Source organism: Tympanuchus pallidicinctus, unplaced genomic scaffold (genome assembly GCF_026119805.1).
Source record: "Tympanuchus pallidicinctus isolate F22 unplaced genomic scaffold, pur_lepc_1.0 scaffold27, whole genome shotgun sequence".
NCBI classification, from domain to species: domain Eukaryota; kingdom Metazoa; phylum Chordata; class Aves; order Galliformes; family Phasianidae; genus Tympanuchus; species Tympanuchus pallidicinctus.
In genome coordinates, this window is record NW_026294744.1 from 8,431,684 (window position 1) to 8,450,760 (window position 19,077).

Below are 19,077 nucleotides of genomic sequence, written 5' to 3' on the forward strand. Positions count from 1 at the left end.
CAAAAGGATTTGTTTCGACCCACAAGCAAAGCAGTAAAAAACAACGGAGTTCAGACCAGAAGGGCTCAAAACTGAGGCAACCAAGAGCAAAACTCAAAATATATTAACTTACAGTGGTAACCTAAAGTCTGCACAGCTCTTAGCATGGTTCAGGATAAAAATAATCACTGACCTGGAATGACTGCAGCCCTTAGAGAGCTACCTTTGGAAAGAAAGAAAAATCACAAGGATCTTACATTAAAAAATACTCTCCAGAATAGTTACATATATGTATGTTTTCTTCCTAATTGGACACTGAATTAAAACGACCTCAGTAATTCTGTCACTGTATGCCTCCCTTTTCTGCTACAGTGCCTCACAGTTTTCTCTGGAGCATTTTGGAGGAATAAATGTACCCCTGAAACTCAACTTTAAGAAGCTTTTTGTGCCAGTTTTCCTGTGGATATGTCACATTGAGTTGTGTTTGTCACTGCATAACTCCTGTTGTGTTCTGTTAGCCTGAAATCCTGTAACACGATGTGGCTGATTCATGACGTGACATGTCACTGCCTAGCATGTCAGTTGAAAGCCCATACAAATCCATGTGTTACATCTCCACACACACTTAGCTCTTAGAAATGGCCTCTTATTTTAAATGTACTAGCAGGTGCTGGCACATCCACTCAAAAAAGTTTAAGAAGCACTAATCACTTAATGAGACACTCCAAGGTATATTCTTTCTGTAGCATCATGATTGGAAATTGGAAAGCCTTCTCTGCAGCGGTCTCCTAAGTGACAAGGTCTTTCTCTCATATACTCAGCATGTCAAGACATTGAGCAACCTTTTATCAAGGACTTTTTTTCTTAATAATTTATTTTTTGCACATATGCCAGTCATGGCATTAGCCTATCTTTCCTTTGAAAGCAGCAGGGAAAAATGTAGCAACTGAAATGAAATGAACAGAAACTAAACTCATTCATTAGTACTAAAAGTACACATTTGAATTTTTCATTTGGCATCATTAGTGAATAAAAACATATGATTGAGATCAAAATATTTTAACTGTTTCATATATTAGCTTATACCAAATTACCTCAAAAACCACAGTATTTGCTGCCTCAGTTTGCCTGCCTCTAATGTTCCTTGGATGTTCTCAGATGTTCTCTCTGGATACTACTGAAGCATTTTTACCAGGAGATACTATGGTAGAAAGTGTAATTTTGCTGAGAAATAATTATGAGTCAGTAGAATTGCCAGCATGAAGGTCTTCTATGACTTTGGACTGCAAACGAATACCACTTGATTCAAATAATAACTCAAAGATAATGTTTTATTTGGTACTCTTGAAGCCTCTGAGATAGATTAAGTTTCACCCATGATAGCCTGAAGCTTTTTATTCATACAACTCCAGGAGCTATGACTTCAAGGAAACTACCTGTTATAAAGTCACAACATGTAGTTACACTGCTCTGAGAAATGAGTGTGTTCCAAATTGCTGATTTGCACACAATTTCTCTGAAACCCTTTTCCCCACCATTTCATTTAACACTAAACAAGTCAAAATGAACTTTGTAGAACAAACACGTTGTTCTCAGAAGCTTCACTGAAATATTTGCCAAGCACTTCATACCACTCCAGAGCTAATACTAACCCATAATAAACTGCCTCTGAAAACAAAATGGACTCCTCTACTCTGCTGCTAGCGTTGCTTCTATTCAACTATCCATTGCTATCAGGGATTACAGATTAACATGTTTCAGCCTAAAAGAAATAGCTGTAGAGCTATGGTAATCATTCAACACCGGGTATAGGAGTATCAGAAAATACATTTCTTTAATGCCTAGCTTGAATTGCATTCTGCCTGAATATGTAAAGAGGAATTAATTTCAAATTTAGTACATAACATGGAAGCAAATGACTCTTCTGCAGACAAAGCAAGCAGCTTCCAGAAGCAGCTAGACTGATCGTATTAGAATTCGAATTAATAACAAATGCTACCTCCCAAGATGAACTTCACATATTTCTCTTCAAGGTTAGTACCCCTTCCACAGCAGGAATAATCTGTTTTAAATATTTTCCAGCTACCAAAAGGTGAGGATGTTCAACAAAAACACTGCAGCCAGAAAAATCTAACTTTTCCCTTTTTCGTTATGCAACTCCATGTTCCACATTTTCCTTAAACACTTTTACTGCTATTCTTGAGATGGTATGACCAACCACGAACATCCATGCAACAGCTAACCTGGTGGCATTAAAAAAACTCAAACGTATGACATTCGTTTGGGAGCCCCTCAGCCTCACAAAATACTGCTCTTTCTCACTCAAGTATTCTTTTCTAGGATGGGCAGAACTGCCATACAGCTTTGGCAGAAGACAATGCTGATTTCCAGAATAAGACAAAGATCTGGAACCAAATATTATGTCCCAGCTCTGCTGAATGCTGAAGGATTCTGAAATTGAACTGGACTGAAAGTAACAGTGCACAGTACAATAGCTGTATCTTCAGCATTAAGCCCCTGTTGTGGATCATTTAATCATAAAAGAAAAAATCTACCTGCCCTATACTCCCACCTTTCCACTTTATTTACAGCAAGTAAAGGAAGGCATTAGCAGGAAAGAACAGTAATGAATTAGTAAGAAGCACACATTGCAGATTTGTCATTACCACTTCGCTTTACATCTTTGTTGCTCCCCATCTGATTTCTGAAGATCTCTTACAGAAATGCTGTGGTATTGCTTAATTCATGTAACTTGCCTTTGTTTTCTAAGTGCAAATTTCATAGCGTGTTTCTCCCCCCCTCCACCCCTTTTCTCTTCATTATGTTTTCTTCTGAGTTTTCATTACAAAAAACACCAACTGAGCCCGAGTGAGGGCTGATTTTCTACCAACTCAACTCGAGAAACAGGCTCCTGCCAGAGAGACATAGTATCAGGAAATATAGCTGTGGAGAGTTAATCTAAAAAAGCATCCTAGAAGCCCCTCCATGTATTTAATTTATTTTTAGGGAAGTAGGGGTGTGGGAGGCGGAGAGAATTCTGCGCAAGTCTCTACTGTTGCTGCTGCTGCTTTTTAGATACCACTATTAACGCTGTTCTTACTGTTTGGAATGCACTCACTATTTTAGAAGAGCATCTTAAGAAGTTCCATTAACACACATCACTTCATTGTGCTCTGGCAAATGGTTTAAAGTCATTGTTTCTATGCCTGAACATCATATACAGGAAGGAGAGCAAAGAAGAGAATTGTCTTAAAGATTCTGTCATCAATTCTACATCTTATTTTTATGGGATTAAAAGCATAGGCAGCAAAGGAAAAAGGCTTCCAGGTAAAGAGATATTTGGCTACAAAGCTCTCCATTAAGAATGGACACTGATGTTAAACAAACAGCACAGCAAGTAGCATAGCACAGATAATGCAGAGGAGGTCTCAGTTTCCAGCTCCCTATACACTGCTGCATCCATGCTATAAGGTTTTCCTTAATTATCTTACAGCTACTTCTAACCTGTTGGATGGACTGACAAGGGGATTGAGAAATACAGCACTGAATAATGTTTCAAATGTAGTGATACATAATATTCTAGTGCTAACTACTATTCTTGTGCAGAAAAGCTTAATAGATTGACTTACAAAGAGATTTTTATTTTTAATCAAGAGCATACAAAGAATTATGAACAGCCCAGGAGTTCTCAGAAACACAAGAGCCTTGCAAATCTGCCAGATAAACCTTTTGTTTACGTAACCTCCATGTTGTAGCAGTAACAATGCCTCTTACAAACTTTAACGAGACTTTGTTCTTCACACTAAAATACCCCAGTACTCCTTTTACTGAAAATAAAAATGCCTTAATTTCCTGCTGCTTAGATAAGCATTCAGCAGCTACTGAGCTCTTCAACTGATAGAGGACAGTAATTGCCAATAGTATGCAAGGTGCAAAGGGGAAGTTTCAGACAGGATCTTATTTTTGAATCCGTTTGCAGACAAGAAAAAGCGACACCATTTGATCACCTGTCCACAGCAATGATCAACTGTCCTTATAAAGATACAGTTGTCCTCTTCATAGCTGACATACTTCACAGTGCTGAGCAGAACATCTAGTTCATGTCTCCAAAAATATTTGGTAATACTAAACAAAGGGAAATGTTACAAAAAGCAAACACGGTTATCCTTCTGCATTTTAACAGTAATGTAGCTATTATTTCCAGAGCTGAAATTGAATACTTTTTTGCAACATGCTCAATCATGAAAAATAATGTGATCAGGACTGGGAAATGTGAGGATACAAGAAAGCTGTGTGTCTACTTACAAGCTAGCCTTGTGCAATAGCCATAGCTTGATGTGTCAAGCAAGCTGATGCAACTTACCATGTACATAATGGAGCCTAATTCTTTTCTCCAACATCTCCCTAGGACGAATTTTCAAATTCTGTGCTATCATACAAAAGAGAGAAATATACTCAGCTGACAGGGCTTAGGGTAGTCAGCTAAAATGAAGTTCAAGTCAACAATTTGTTTGAAGTAGAATCAGAAATATCATCCAGATGAGTGTTTTTATTACTCGGCAGTTTTATGGCTGTTCTCCTTCTCCCTCCCTTCAGATACTTTTTTTTTCCTTTATATTCTTATTCTGAGTCAAGAGATTTTCTACTCAAACTGGAAAGTACAGTCTCATCCCCCAGTTTGGACTAGTACAAGAAAATCCCCAAACAGCTCCCTACAGCTTACTTATTTTTTCCTAATAACACAGTCTATGGTGTATTTCAATTAAAAATTCTCATATCCAAGGGCTCCTATCCTTTATTTTTCGTCCCTGGTATCAAATGTATAATGCCTCCTGTTTTATGTAGTTTATACTTAAAGTGTATGAAGAGTCAGAGATGGATGTTAGTGGTATGGCAGTACAGGTTGGACCTTCCCATCAACATTCTGCTACATATTGTTGTCGTGTGACAGATGGCAGGAGAGGGGCAGTCTGACAAAGTGGTGTCTGACATGGAAATGCGTATGAGGCAGAAGTGTGCACTGAATTCCTTCATGCAGAAAAAAAATGGCACCAACTGACATTCTTCAATGCTTGCTGAATGTTTATGGGGATCAAACAGTGGATGATGGCTGATGTGCTTCAGCAGTGATGAATCACAGAATCATAGAATTGCAGGGTTGGAAGGGATCTGCAAGATCATCTAGTCCAACTGTCCATTGCCACCATTGCCACCACAAGCACTAACCCATATCTCGTGGCTCCTCACCCAGATGCCTCTTAAACACTGCCAGGGACAGTGACTCCACCGCCTCCCTGGGCAGCCATTCCAGTGCCTGACCATTCTCTGAGAGAAAAAGTTCTTCTTTATGTCTAACCTAAACTTCCTCTGGTACAACTTGAGGACATCTCCTTGGGTCCTCTTTGTTGCCTGGGCGAAGAGGCCAAATCCCTCTTCACCACAACCTCTCTTCAAGAAGTTGTAGAGTGTTATAAGGTCTCCTCTGAGCCTCCTCTTCTCCAGACAACATGACAACAACATGAAAGACAAGCTACATTCTGGATGGCCAGACAGACTTTTATAAGCAAGGCATGCAGACTCCTTTTCATCACTGGTGAAAATATATAGTTAATGGTGGTGACTATGTTGACAAATAGTGTTTTCACACTATTTTGCTCTAACAAATAATGGTAATGTGCTCTTTGTATCTGTTTTAATTTCCACAGAAGTGAACTAGGAGGCATTACTTTCAGAGTGATCTATAGCTGGTAATCAAATCAACAGTGACTCAGCTGAAGTTTTACATTCAGGCTTGCCTTGACTGGTAAGAAATGAGCAAACATGCTGCTCATCCCTTTCTGTCCTTCCTACACTACAAGAAGGATGCAAGACACAGCTGATGCATGTGGCAGAAAATGTCACAAGATATTCCTCAAATTGGAAGAACTTCCCCTAGAGAATCTCTGGACATTTTAGAGCCAATCTGTCCTGTGGTATAGAGGCAAGCTCCAAGTCTTTCAAATGAGATTCTACTGCTGACTACAGGTGACATGAAAACTTTTCAATCCAGTGTTTATTTATATAAAATAATATGACAATAAACCACCTTCAATTAATTATTCATACTGATATTTGTCTGGATATTGCAGCTGAGTAGAATCTGACTGTGTACATCCAACTGCGCAGTGCTGTTTCTGGCTTGACTGAAACCCATTTCCTTTCCTTGTCACAACTCCCAGGTGCTACTGCTGAGCAAATAGTAACATCACTGCCAGAAGTATTTGAAAAGAACAAAAAAATTGATTTGGACAATCCATGTGTTGTTGCCACTGATGGAGACACAACTGTGAGTAAGGTTAGGGTTGAGGTCATAACGAGGTTACAAGAAATTTGCCCAGGAATTCTCTCCTGTCACATTTCACACTGAAGTGCTCCTTTTTTCAGCAGATGCTACAGACAATGCACTGTGCTCTATGAAGTACTGGGAATCATTTAGCTACATTTACGAGCTACACTGAAAATTCACTCCTGAAATACTGTACTTGAGAGGCTACATGGAAAGGGCTAGGACAGTACATCGCACAGGCACTAGGATGCTATATTTATACCTGCAACATAAAAAAATGAGTAGGACTGAACAGAGCCCTGGCTGTTTACAAGTGAGAGTAACGTTGCTCTTCTTATTCAAGAGCATGATGTACCTCACCTGATTTCAGTGAAGATGGCAATTGTTAGGCGATGATCCAGGTACCATGGTAAGGGTTACTGCTCAGATAAACATATTTACTATAACAGTGCATCCCCTCCTCCCACCTTGGGTACTTCTGTTCAAGCAAGAGGCTTGAAGTTCATCACAACATGGGTTGGTTAAGTTATCCTGCCTAGTCATTATCTTCACCTTTGTCTGTCATCTCCTACTTATTTGTGAGTGTGCAACCACCTTGAACAACACCCAAGCTGAGCAGCATGCAAGCATTTACAGGATCAAAGGCAAAATGTGCTTAAGACAGACTTTGGAAATCCAGCACAATTTGGCAAACTTAAAAGATAGTTGCTTTTCAAATGGGTTGTGGAGGAGGCCTTGGTAAATTTGAATGGTATGATTAGCATACCGGCTGTTTTTAAAACTGCTCAAGAAGAAGCTGTGTTAAAATCCATTTCCGCAAGACACACGCATTTTCTTTTGGACGGAGTCCACAGCTCTGTTTCTTAAATCAATTTTTCTGGCACGGAGATTTCTTCTTGGAAGAATGTACGACACCAGTTCAGTTTCCTAACCAAAACTTGACAGAATGTGTACAGCACGGCATAATGGCATCTCTCTGCTTTATGGTTTCCTAAAAGTTACAGTACAGAAACCTAGGAAGTGAATTTGACTATTCCAGGTCACATCTGTCGAAAGGCGGGTGAGAGAACAGAAGACGCCAGGTTAGCCTGCCCAGCATAGTGTTCAAACACTGGTGAGGGCTGCTGATAAAAGGTTTGCCAAAATGGGAGTTGCCAAGATCTTAAAGGAGTTTTGAGGATGTGTTCAAGTCTTACTAGATTTAAAGGATGATCCTTGGCAAACTCCCTCTGATGCTTCTCAGCATTTCTAGAGCCAGCAGTTGTTCCATCTGCTGCTGAAGCCGACTTTGAAGAATCCTTGCAAAGAGCAGCACACTAACTTTAACACTATACAAGAGGGAAAAAACACAGCTTTTCAGAGTGACCTAGATGTTTGCCAGGAGCTTGACACACTCTCAGGTAAGGCTGTCTCCTTGTCTCCAAACACTTGAGTGTATTTCCAATGCTGCGCCAGTGTAAACTGCGGGCTGAAAATTAAGATTCAGCAAACAGCATCTATGGAGAGCTTGTCTAAAGCATTAACTGTTCATTGTGGAGGTCTGACATGCTGTAACAGTGAAAAAGACCACCACAAACTTACTTTGTGAACCAAGTCGATGCTGGCATTAATTAAAAAAAAAAAAAGGCTGTTAAACAGACAGATATGGACTGGCAACAGATTAAAAAAATATATTAATAAAAAAATAAGAACAAACATTATGTTTTTGAAAATGTTAAATACTAACATGCTCTGCAAAAGCCAAGGAAGACCCACGAAGACACAGAGGTGTTTAGTTTCAACATATAAGCTTCAGTTTCTGCCACTATGAGGGATTTGCCAGCATGTTTTCTGAGCCAGGCCATGGCACTATTGTATAAGCTTTATTCTAATTATTGTAGGCTTTATAAAGGTTCCTTTATCATTTAGTATTATAAATAATTGTGCTTCTAGGCTGGAGTTCAAAGCTCAGTACAGCATTCGCACAACACCACAGGCGGGTCAGGTGACCTTTCTCCAATTCTCCTCTCTCTGGTGCTGAGGACAGACAAAGTGGTATGTCTGTCATACGCCATTACCATTAGAACAGAATCTTGTTCTTTTATTACAACTGAACTCCGCCGGATTTCTCAGCAGGAATGCTAAGTGAAATCAATGTCTTGGATTTCCAGGCTGAGCTTGGAGGTCACAGCCACTCTATCATTTCTCAGCATTATCCTTTCTCTTTCTCTCGCTCTCTCTCTGAGCCTCCAACTGGCACACAGCAGATTGAAAACAGCATGCATCACAGGGCTCACGCTGCACAATTTTACAGCCTTTTGGAGCCCCCTCCCTTTCCTCGTGGCCCACTCTTTTTTTTTTTCAGCAATCTGCAAGTAAGCTTTGTTTGTGTCCTACAAGACTGCAAGCCAAAGGCACTGGGACACCTAGGAGTACGAAAAAGCAATAAAACACAAGAGAGAACATAGCTGATCTTGACAGCTGCCAGCAAGACGGTTGTGCTTGACGTTACTCGTAGATACAGAAGGCTTTAAAATTCCACAATTGCCACAAAATAAATACTGTGTCCCCTTAGATCTCACCGAAAGTCCTGCATGCACACAAGATCCAAAATCAACACAGGGATGTTAAGTGCAGTGGGTCTAGCAAGCCACTAGCCACACACAAAAACCCACATGAAATGCACAAAAATCTCGTTAACCATAGACACAACATTCAGGAAAAAAAGGACCATCAGGCACTGCATGGCTTTGTGATCCCAGCTCTACAGAACATAAAAGGCCAAGCCAAGGATAAACTTCGGGAATCCAGAAAGTCTCTACAGAGGAGCAAAGGAAGAAATGTTGACCTAAAGACTGTTTTTTTCTTTTAACACAACAGCCCCTGGTTCCACACCATCTACTTTATCCTTGGACTCACTGAGCTGACAATGGTATTATGCAATTGTCTGGTTATTTTTAATCTGGGCTACGTTACTGTTAGGGTATAAAAAACAAGACACTATTGTCAATTCAAGGAATCTTTCCTGACATGATAAAGGACATGGACAGTGTGCTAGAGGACAGTAAAAAATTGAAAGGACAAATTTTATCAAGCTCTTGCTGTCACCCAAATGGGAGTGCTTCTTCCCTGCATTCCTTAGCTAAATTCTTCCTAACTATTTTGCAACAACTAAGAAGTGCCATTCAGTTTTGACTGGTTACTTTTGCTTAGCTGAGGTGTACGCTGAGCATGTGTTCCCTTGCACGTAGTGTTTTTTTATAACTACAATTGGCTAAGCAATGTCAGCGTTATGCAGTTGTGACTGCAAGCTGCTAACTCGACCTCTTAAATGAGTGCAGACCTGATTGCCCAGCTATGGCTAAGACTATTCATCCCCTTTGCTGTCTAAGCAGATCTCAGCTTAGTCTGCAACATAACACACACTGCCTCAGAGACTTATTCTTCCATAAACTCCCAGTGGGCCCCAGGACAGGATCTGACTACCTTTGAGATACCCTACTGGTTTCTAAATTGCTGATCTGACTGTAGTTTGGAGTCCTGAAAGGAAATGGCTGTTGTGTGCTGGCATAGGAGGCCTGTCACCCTGTACACTATCCATTACCGAAAATGGAGGGAATCACAGTGTGATAACTAGGGTACTGCAAGGGAACTCACTAAGACTATTCTCTTATTTCACACAGGCATCATGAAAATAAAGCTGAGAGACACACAGAGAACAATCAGAAAAAAATGTACATGCAAGTCTCAATACTGCCCGGAACAGTATGCCACAGGGCCTGGTACAGTACCTTGCTTTTGGGTGGAGGGCTGTTTGTGCTCTTGTCTGTGTGGATGCTGGTAGGCGATACAGCAGCACCAAGGTTACCCTGGGATATGCCAGGTATCTTGCCTCCTGGAGATACTTGCATTGCAGCAAGTTGGGCAGCATACAACTGCTGTAAAAACAAAAACAAACATGCACACAAAAAGAGACAAAGAAAGAGAGAGAAAAAAATCATCAATAAGTCATTTTCCAAAAACTTCTCCTACTGTAGACTTTATCTTTACATTCTGATGGCTATTTTTTTTATTTGGCATACTGGCATATTCCAAGTCAAGAATCGTTATCTCAAATTTTGTAATTCATTCCTCAGGGTTTCAAAACAAGTAACAAAAGCTAATCTTTGTGCCTTGCCTGAACCACTGGGCAATCCTTCCTTTCCTGAGAGGCCTCAGCTGTGACAGCATCTCCAACAATAATATGCATTATTTTCATGGTGTGAAATTCACACCATGTTTAATATGTCAGTCACCGTGCTACCATTTTACATTTCTTTACATTTATTTCTGTGATTGTCTTGTATGCATAGGCTATACCGTGTTACAGGCTGGGAATGACAAAATTTTGTTCTGCACTTATTGTAAAAGTCCACTCTCAGATGGGTCCTGGAGCACCAATACATACAAATATAAAAATACTGTTGGTTACATGCTGTCAATTAGCAATTGGAAGCTCCAGTCAAGATTAAGAACTCTTTTAGTGGAAAATGGAAAATATATACGGAATGGTAACGTTTTACTCCCTTAAAACCAAACCAGTGAGGCACTCCACTTACTTGAATATTAGCATGTGAATAATTACAAACACAGCCACCTGTTTAAAGTTAAGCTCTACATTAAAAGTTTCACAGACAGTGGTCAAAAGCAGAGAGACAACAGGCAATGCCTGGAAGCTCCGTTGACTTCTCAGTAAAAAGTGGAGAAAATAAAACACAGTGGGCAGCAATTGTTGATGCTTTGTGAATAGCAAGAAATTCACATGAAGCCAAATAGAAGTTGGATACCTGAGAGAGCAGGTAATGTAACTACAAAGACCTTCAGTCCTCAGACTCAATGACTCATGCTATGTATTATTGGTAGTGGGCAGTACACCTGTAATGTGTAACACTGAGCAGTGGAGCACTCTGCCTGCAGGTGCTAACAGAACTTCTGAGATACAACGTGACAAGAGATAACATGCAGGAACATGGAAGTGGACATGAAAAATGTTAAGATCTTCAATATGGCTAGTCTAAGACAGTCTTGTTTGTGCTGCTTACTTGTTCTGCTGTTGTTTTTTAATTAATTGCATATGCTGATAAAAGCATGAAGGTCAGAATGGAGGACAGAGTGGAACACTAACCAATCCCAGCAAGTTTGAAAATGAGGATTCAGTGTAATAAGCTTAATGGGAGTATTCCACATAGAACTGTGCAAAAGGTAAAGAAACACTGCTCATGTGAGTTCAGAGTATGTAGGTCCTGTAGCAAAGACTTAACTCGATCAAATGAGGAAGATTTACTGTTCCAAGGCTAGGACAACTCAGCGGAGAAGAAATGAGTAATGCATGTACATCATCTCTGCTCTGGACTTTGTTCCATGGTTTCCTGTACAAACTCTTCTCTTCACTGGTAAACAATCTTAACCCTTTCACGTAATTAACAGCATCTCATTTCTACTCCTGTAAGTGTAATCAGGCACCAAGTTCTTACTTATTTTTCACTCATTCTGTTCTTTTCAGACTTCCTATTCCTTTCAGTTTTGAATCCTTTGAATCTCTTCTTCTACTCTGATCACTGCTTGTTCCCTATTTTTCTGTACTTCTTAATCACCATTTATCCATCTCTCTGCTTAGTGTCACTCTCCTCCCATATCACCCTTCATTCATCTGTTCTCTCCCTGCCTCTTCCTTGAATTTATTTATTCATTTATTCCATGTTACCCTCAGCCAGCCAGAGCCAAATAGATGCAAATCAACTACAGATAAAAGTCATCAAAAACAATCCAGCCACAAATCAGTCACAGATTCAAATGCATGTATTTATCAGTGGAAGTTCATATCCATTCATTCCTTCAAAAGAAGAATAAATACAACAGGGAGAAAGGAACAAGGGTTTGTGCGAACCAGAGGAGATCTGCAGCAGGCAGTTCAAGGAAAATCAACTCAGCGATATGTACAAAATAATATATCAGAAGGGCAACAGTTGTTTAAGAAATAGCGTGCATGTCTTGGGAATATCTCAATATAATCAGACTCTGGTCAGGATAGAGTAGATCAAGATTTTGCCTTTGTTTTGCTCCCTATTCATGAGTTGACAAAACAAATTGAGGCAACTATGGAAAAAAAGAAAAGATAAAAGAAAGTAAAATGACTACTAAGCAGAAAAGGTTCGTGATTGTCGAGAATCTATAAATTAGGTATCGGACAGTAAGTATAGCATGGAAATAGAAGTAAAACCAACAACATTAGTTCAGACACTTTGAGACCTTGAACCAACACTGATAGGCCATACAGGGTCTGACCTATTGAGAACAGTCTCCCAGAAATTTCTGTAAGCCTCTGGGGCAGAATTTTCAAAAAATAAAGAAAATATCTATCCCAAGTAGCTTTTAGCCTTCATATGAGGTCCAGAGAATGAGTAATTAGAACTAAGTCACATGAAATAGTTGCATAACATAGTAAGATTCTTAACAACAAGAGTACCATCTAACACCAGAGCTCACTGAGAAATACGTTGCTCCTCCTTCCAGTACCGCCATCAATCACCTTTTTGACAACATTTACAAACAAGATGATGACTGAATAGGGATGAGGGATGGATTTCCCTGCGCAACAGTCCAGGACAAAAACTATCTTTTTAGGAGATAAGTGGAATATATGGAAATTCAAATCACTTCATGTACTCAGTTAAGGGAACATTCCTCAAGACAGATTTTCTTACAAGAGTTGAATGGAGTAATTTGGAAAGAGACATGGAAGAAAACCTATAAAGCCTTCATTCATGCTTTTTACAAACTTAGTCCTCCTGCTATCAGGTTCAACATCTCACCTCTATTTAATTGATTTAGAAAATTAAAAATAAACATTAAATAAAACCTTATAAAAGGTCTCTTGTTAGAGTAACCTCTTATGAAGTCCCTTCCTAGTACACAAAGCAACTATTCTACTGAAAAGCAACATCAGGCCCAGCTCTGAAGCAAAAAACCATCTATCTTACAAAACTCTAATGGTCTGATTTCTATTTAACATTAGAATTGCTCCAACCATTAAAAAAAGAAAAGACAGAAACATATAACACGCGGTATATTTCTTAAACTGTCAATATTTTTGAGCTTTGACATTATTGAACTTCTCTGCTACTAGTTAACTGCTATAGGACATGATGACCTTTAACTTATACCCAAGGAAAGTGCACTGGTGTGACCAAACGCTGTGAATCAAGACAGCTAAGTGACAAGAATCTGTGCATTCATTTCACAAACAAATCAAACTGAAACAAAAGAGCATTTCTACCTCACCATTAGGATTTCAACAGTGTAGGAATCAGTCTCTCTCAAAGTACCTGAGCATTGCCTAAAATATATCCATCTACTTTTCACAGTAACAAAACCAAGATTGCAAAAAGTGAAATGAAGTTATTGCATATCACTGCTGCAATACAATGTTCTTGAACCTCTCAAGATGTACACCAAAGAGGACCTCCTCAAACCACTTACACAACCTACAGCTAACCTAAAGACCCAGTCTCAAATTCCAGCATTGAAGGAGTCATTTTGCTCCACTACAATTCATACAGGACTTGCAAACTGTAGGCTGTTGACTGGTTCGCTGTTACTGAGGTATTTAGCTGAAACTAGTTGAAATCAATGAAGCACTATAGCTTTAGACCACTTTTTTTTTTTTCCCCTACTCTACATAAACAAGGATTATAGTCTGCTTTTAATAAGATAGATAATATGTCTTCAAGGAGGCAGAACTGGGTTTCTGAAAAAGCAATTAAAAAGTAACATCTATTGTTTGCTTATAACTACATAACTATGCTTCGGCTCCCCTGCCCATATGCAATATTGCATGCCTTGTTAATGTTTTCTCATTAACCTCTTATGAAAATCTGTATGGAAGCAAAATCATCAGAACAAAAGCATGATATGATACACTTCACAATGAGCAGGAGGTACAGTTATTTTTATAAATTGCCCCTCTGCTCTTCAGCTATTAAACAAAAATTTCCTATTCTCCCTAGGTCACCACCAAAACCATTTATAATTTTTCCAATATATTAAACAGAAATATTCAGCCGAACTCTGCAAATGGACTAGCTCTAACAGCTCTTGGCTTGATGACTCTGTAGTACATCAATAGCAAAAGCCTTAAGGTTAGACCGGCTTTGAAAACTTTCCCCTTGGGCATTGTTGTTACATGTTAACAATGCTCATTACTGCTTTGAGGTTACACTAAACATGAATTCTTGTTCTATTAATACAGAAAATGAGAATGAGATTTAATAGCAATTTTAAAAAGGGTTGAACAAAGTGTTAGCAATTACACAGACAGAGATAGCTGATTCAAGCACCTATAGACATTTAGTTTACTGTATTATCTCTTATTAAAATATTTTTATTAGTGAACACTAGAGATTAAGAGCTGATATTAAAAAAGGGAGAGAGAGAGAGAGAGAGAAAGACAGGTGATACTTGAAATCAAATTGGTTACTGTGAGTTTGTTTATGATATAAACTAATTCCTCAGTGGAGTTAGCACAGTGATGAATTTACAAACCACTGTGCTTAAATATTTGAACTGTTGACTGCTCCAATACTTCAATTTCTGTGTCATTCTAAGACTTATCATTAAAAATATACACATGAATGGCCCTGTTTTGACTTCACAGCCCTGATGGCTTTGATTTTTGCATAATCTCAGGGAAAAAAAATGGTATAAATTGAGATTCTCTCATTCAGAATGCACTAATTTAATTTTCCTCACCTTAAATTTTGTGCTTATATAAGGCATGCGAAGTGTTTGATTATGGCAGAAAGAATTAATTTTGGATCTGTTCAGTTTTGTTTTATTTCTGTTGATTTTTCTTTAATTAAAAAAGGTCTTAAGGAATTAGAAGAAGAATTCACTTGAACAATTGACATATATCCTACGGTAAGATTTTTAAAAGTAGAAGCAATGTAGAAAAAAGATAACTATAGAAATTTAGAATTAAAGCTCTCCTCAGCAATGGTCAGTAGCAATTATTTTTGGATCTATAAAAAAAAGTTATTCATCTCTCTCTTCATTATATAACTAAAAGGTACAAATGCCAAATTCTCATCTTTTCTGTGTCTGAGTTTCCTTCGAAGATTCTCAGTTCAACATTTCAAAGGAACACACTCATTTGTATGTTCAAGACTTTGGCAAAAAATTTAAATCTCATTTTTTTGCATCAACTGGGAGATTTTCAGAAGAGACGATATAGAAACACAAATCTAATATGCTCCTTTAAAATGTAACCCACCAAAAAACACTGTGAAGTAGATTTTACTCAGTTCAGTGCTTGATGTAGCTTTTACGTTGGAGTATTTTCACCTTACGACAATGTAACTTGAGATCCTGAGATGAACTTGTTCTGTTTTTATTTTTTTCTTCATTAGAATCCTGAATAGAGTTGGATAATTACTATTGTTCTACCTGAACTGAATATCTACTGAATATCTTTACCATATCCACTCCCTATAAGAAATTGCCCTGGCTCACAGTGCTGAGGTGTGCACCCGTCTGATACAGACCCTTAATGGTAGAGGACCTTGCCTGAACTAGCGTTTCCTTCATTCACCGGACGAAAAATAGCAAGCTGGATGAATTTGCCCAAAACCTGTGAACCAGACAGGGCTTAAAGAAGATGTACTAAATGTTGAAAAGCTTAACTGTTCTTCTCTGAGGCCACATTAACCAGTCAACTTCTGAAAGCTTCCATTCTAACCATGCTCGCCACTTAGTCTAGGGAAGGAAGAGAGGTAAGCAAATCATGAATCATGAAAGAACAATAAATATTTGAACGTTACGACTGAGCAAATTAATTGATAAGTAATGTGCTCCTTTTAGTCAGGAGTTGTTAACACTTAGCAGAATTGCCTAGAGAAATGGTGGATTCTGACTCTTGATGCTTCAGTCAGAATCAGATGTTATTCTGGAAGATAAACTTTAAACAAAGAATTAATTATGCTCAATAATATTCTACGTCTTGTTTAGTCAGACTAGACAATCCAATAGTCTCTTTGGCCTTAGAAAATGTGAGACTTCCTTAGAAAGAAATGTTAAGAAAAACAAGTTCTCATTAGAAAAACTGTAAAGCATTCACAAACTGAACAAGGCTTCATTTATATGCTAACTGCATGCAAGTTACAAACACAGCCTTGTAACTACCATGTCTCTCATATTAGAAGAACATTACTTTTAGAATCAGTAACCACAAGTCTCCGTAAAATATGATTCCAGTAGCTGATCTCTCTGGTTCCAGGCCCTGAGTCCTTGTTCCTGAGAATAATCCCACTGTAGTCAATAAGATTGCTCAGCCCATGCCATGCTGAATGTGCTGGCTCTTTTTTAAATTTGAAACTTCCATGACATGACCAGCTGGGGATCCCTGGCATTCAGAAACAGGACAGAGTCCAGGACACTGAAAAATTGAATGCACGTTAAGTCTCAATTTAGACTAATAAAGACTTCTACCATCACTGCAGTACTTTCCAATATGTCTGCTTTGTTGGTGAAACCGTGGATAAAGTCAGAAATATAGGTACAATTAGTGGCGCCTCTGAGTTTTGTTAGAAATAAATTTCCATGTGTAGGGCAATCATTTTAGGCAAAGTACAGCTATATTTGTCTTTATAGGAGCTTTTATAGGAAAAACAGTAACCATTCTACGACACTCTAAATATACTAATAAATTCAGTATTCTCTGAAAAGTATTTATTAATTCTGTCAATGGTAATGCTAGTCAAATTCTAACTAGATAAGAACCAGCACTCAGAACATCAACTGACCATTCCTGGTCACAGGAAGGCTGTAGGAAACTTGTGATTAGAGCCTAGACCTCACGGCTCCTTTGTCCTGTGTCTCAACAAGAAGACAATCCTTCCACAGGATGTAACTGTAGGAATTTATCTATAAACACTTCCTATCAGAGGCTAGTAAAATCTATTAGTTTCTGTGATAAAATATAATTTTAAATTGTGTGTTTTAAGATTGCCTGCTCTTTACAAATGAAGATTTTTTTTTTTTTTTAACTGGAAAACTGCCCAAGTGGCCTACTTATTCATATATATCATGTTCACACCACATGACAGTAATTGAAATAGAGTGACTATAAGGAATGCATGCTGGAGAGGAAACTGAATAACATCTTCTGGAAAAAGCTTGTTGGATGAAACTTTGCAGATGAACAGTGTTCCCTTCAATGAAAGTAATTAATATTGTATATTAAAAAAAAAAATAACTGGCCAACAATTTATTTTTAGTTGTAGTGTGCTGTGCATCAGCAGAATGTTACGCTTACTGCTACTGCTATTACATATTTCCATGTCAAGAGAACTTTTTTTTGTTAAAACAAAGATAAAAGCATTTCTCTGAAGTAAGGACATACTTTTGTCAGCATATTTAGTAAGGAGAATACAGTCAGACGGGCAGCAGCAATCCAGAAGACCAACAAACAAACAGGCTGCGTAACTTAAGAATAGGCATTTGTTTTGTAAACTGCAGTCCCTTTATCACAAGCTGACTATTCGGTAATGAAGATGAAGTGTTTGTACAAGGGTTCCACATGGAGACTTCTATCCCAGTACAGCTTTTCCAAATTAGAAGCTTGAAATGAGCAAAGTGGCACAGATATTATAATCTTGGAAAAAAACTCCCTACTGCCTATTTATTTACCACAGGTGTATTTCCCAAGAGCTTATTATTTGATATATCCAGATTTTTGTCAACTACCTCCGAGCACCTGATTTCTGTAAATGTATTTTCCCATTTGAGAGAGTAAAATTCTGTGAGTGGCCATTTGACAAAATTATTTCATATTACATTGCTTCACTTGACTGGTATTGTATATAATCATTCATTGTTATCCATTAAGTGACTAAAGTAGTTAATAAGCAAACACTGCTAGCAGAATTACTGTAAATAAGATTCTATATATTTCAGATCGCTGAGCTATAATTAAGGCATTTCACTATTTTACGCACATCTCCTAAGCAACTATTTCTCCAGTGTTATTTATACACTTTCTGTTTGCATTTTAAGTTGTTGTATTCAACAGGGAATTAAGTCAAGAAAACTCTGTGCCTGCTTTAAGACTGATACTGATTTACTTCAGATCTGAAAAGTTTCTCCTGAATGCAGAGCTCATAGTGGAAAGATTAAGGTCAATCGCATTCCTTATTTTGATAGCATGAATTTGTTCACTGGAATGCTGATGTGGCATCAGGTCCTTATTGTCTGATGATTATAAAATTTCTCCATGAACTGTCTCCCCTCTTATTCAGAAATAAAGTTGAGCAGTATGAATCTCGCAGTACATATAGAGCACAGCACTCACCCTGCTCTAGAAAACCTATTGTGAGACGCTGTGATAAGATTTCTGCAATACTGAAAAAAGGATGATAATCAGCTACCAAAAGCACCAAAGGCATGTTATCGAAATGTAATTTGGGGCAGGAGATGAAGAATAAATTAAATAAAAATAATTTGAAAAAATTCACATGGATATTTTTGCCTGTGTCCTTCCTAAAGGTTCTCCATGGATATATTCATTTGTTAATGACAGTATCAAATACTGAAATGCAAAATGTATTCTTTCTACTGTTTCCCCAGTGACATAAATATTTCTGAGCCTGGAGAACCATGCAATCATATCTGTTGTCCTTGAAAGTATAAATTAACATTGTTCCTTCATTCTGATGTGTACAGAAGCTCAGTGACATCCATTCAGATCATTCAAAAGCTTAATT

The 19,077-nt window shown here is 38.2% G+C and overlaps 1 protein-coding gene across 12 annotated transcripts in view; it reads right to left on the reverse strand.

Moving 5' to 3' along the window:
* SOX5 (SRY-box transcription factor 5) overlaps positions 1-19,077 on the reverse strand; it is a 637,700-nt gene that overhangs the window by 49,048 nt on the left and 569,575 nt on the right. For all 12 annotated transcript variants that reach the window (XM_052690772.1, XM_052690776.1, XM_052690774.1 and 9 more), the window contains one exon: positions 10,075-10,221. In XM_052690772.1, coding sequence (XP_052546732.1) covers positions 10,075-10,221 — 147 coding nt within the window. The remainder of the gene's footprint in view (positions 1-10,074; positions 10,222-19,077) is intronic.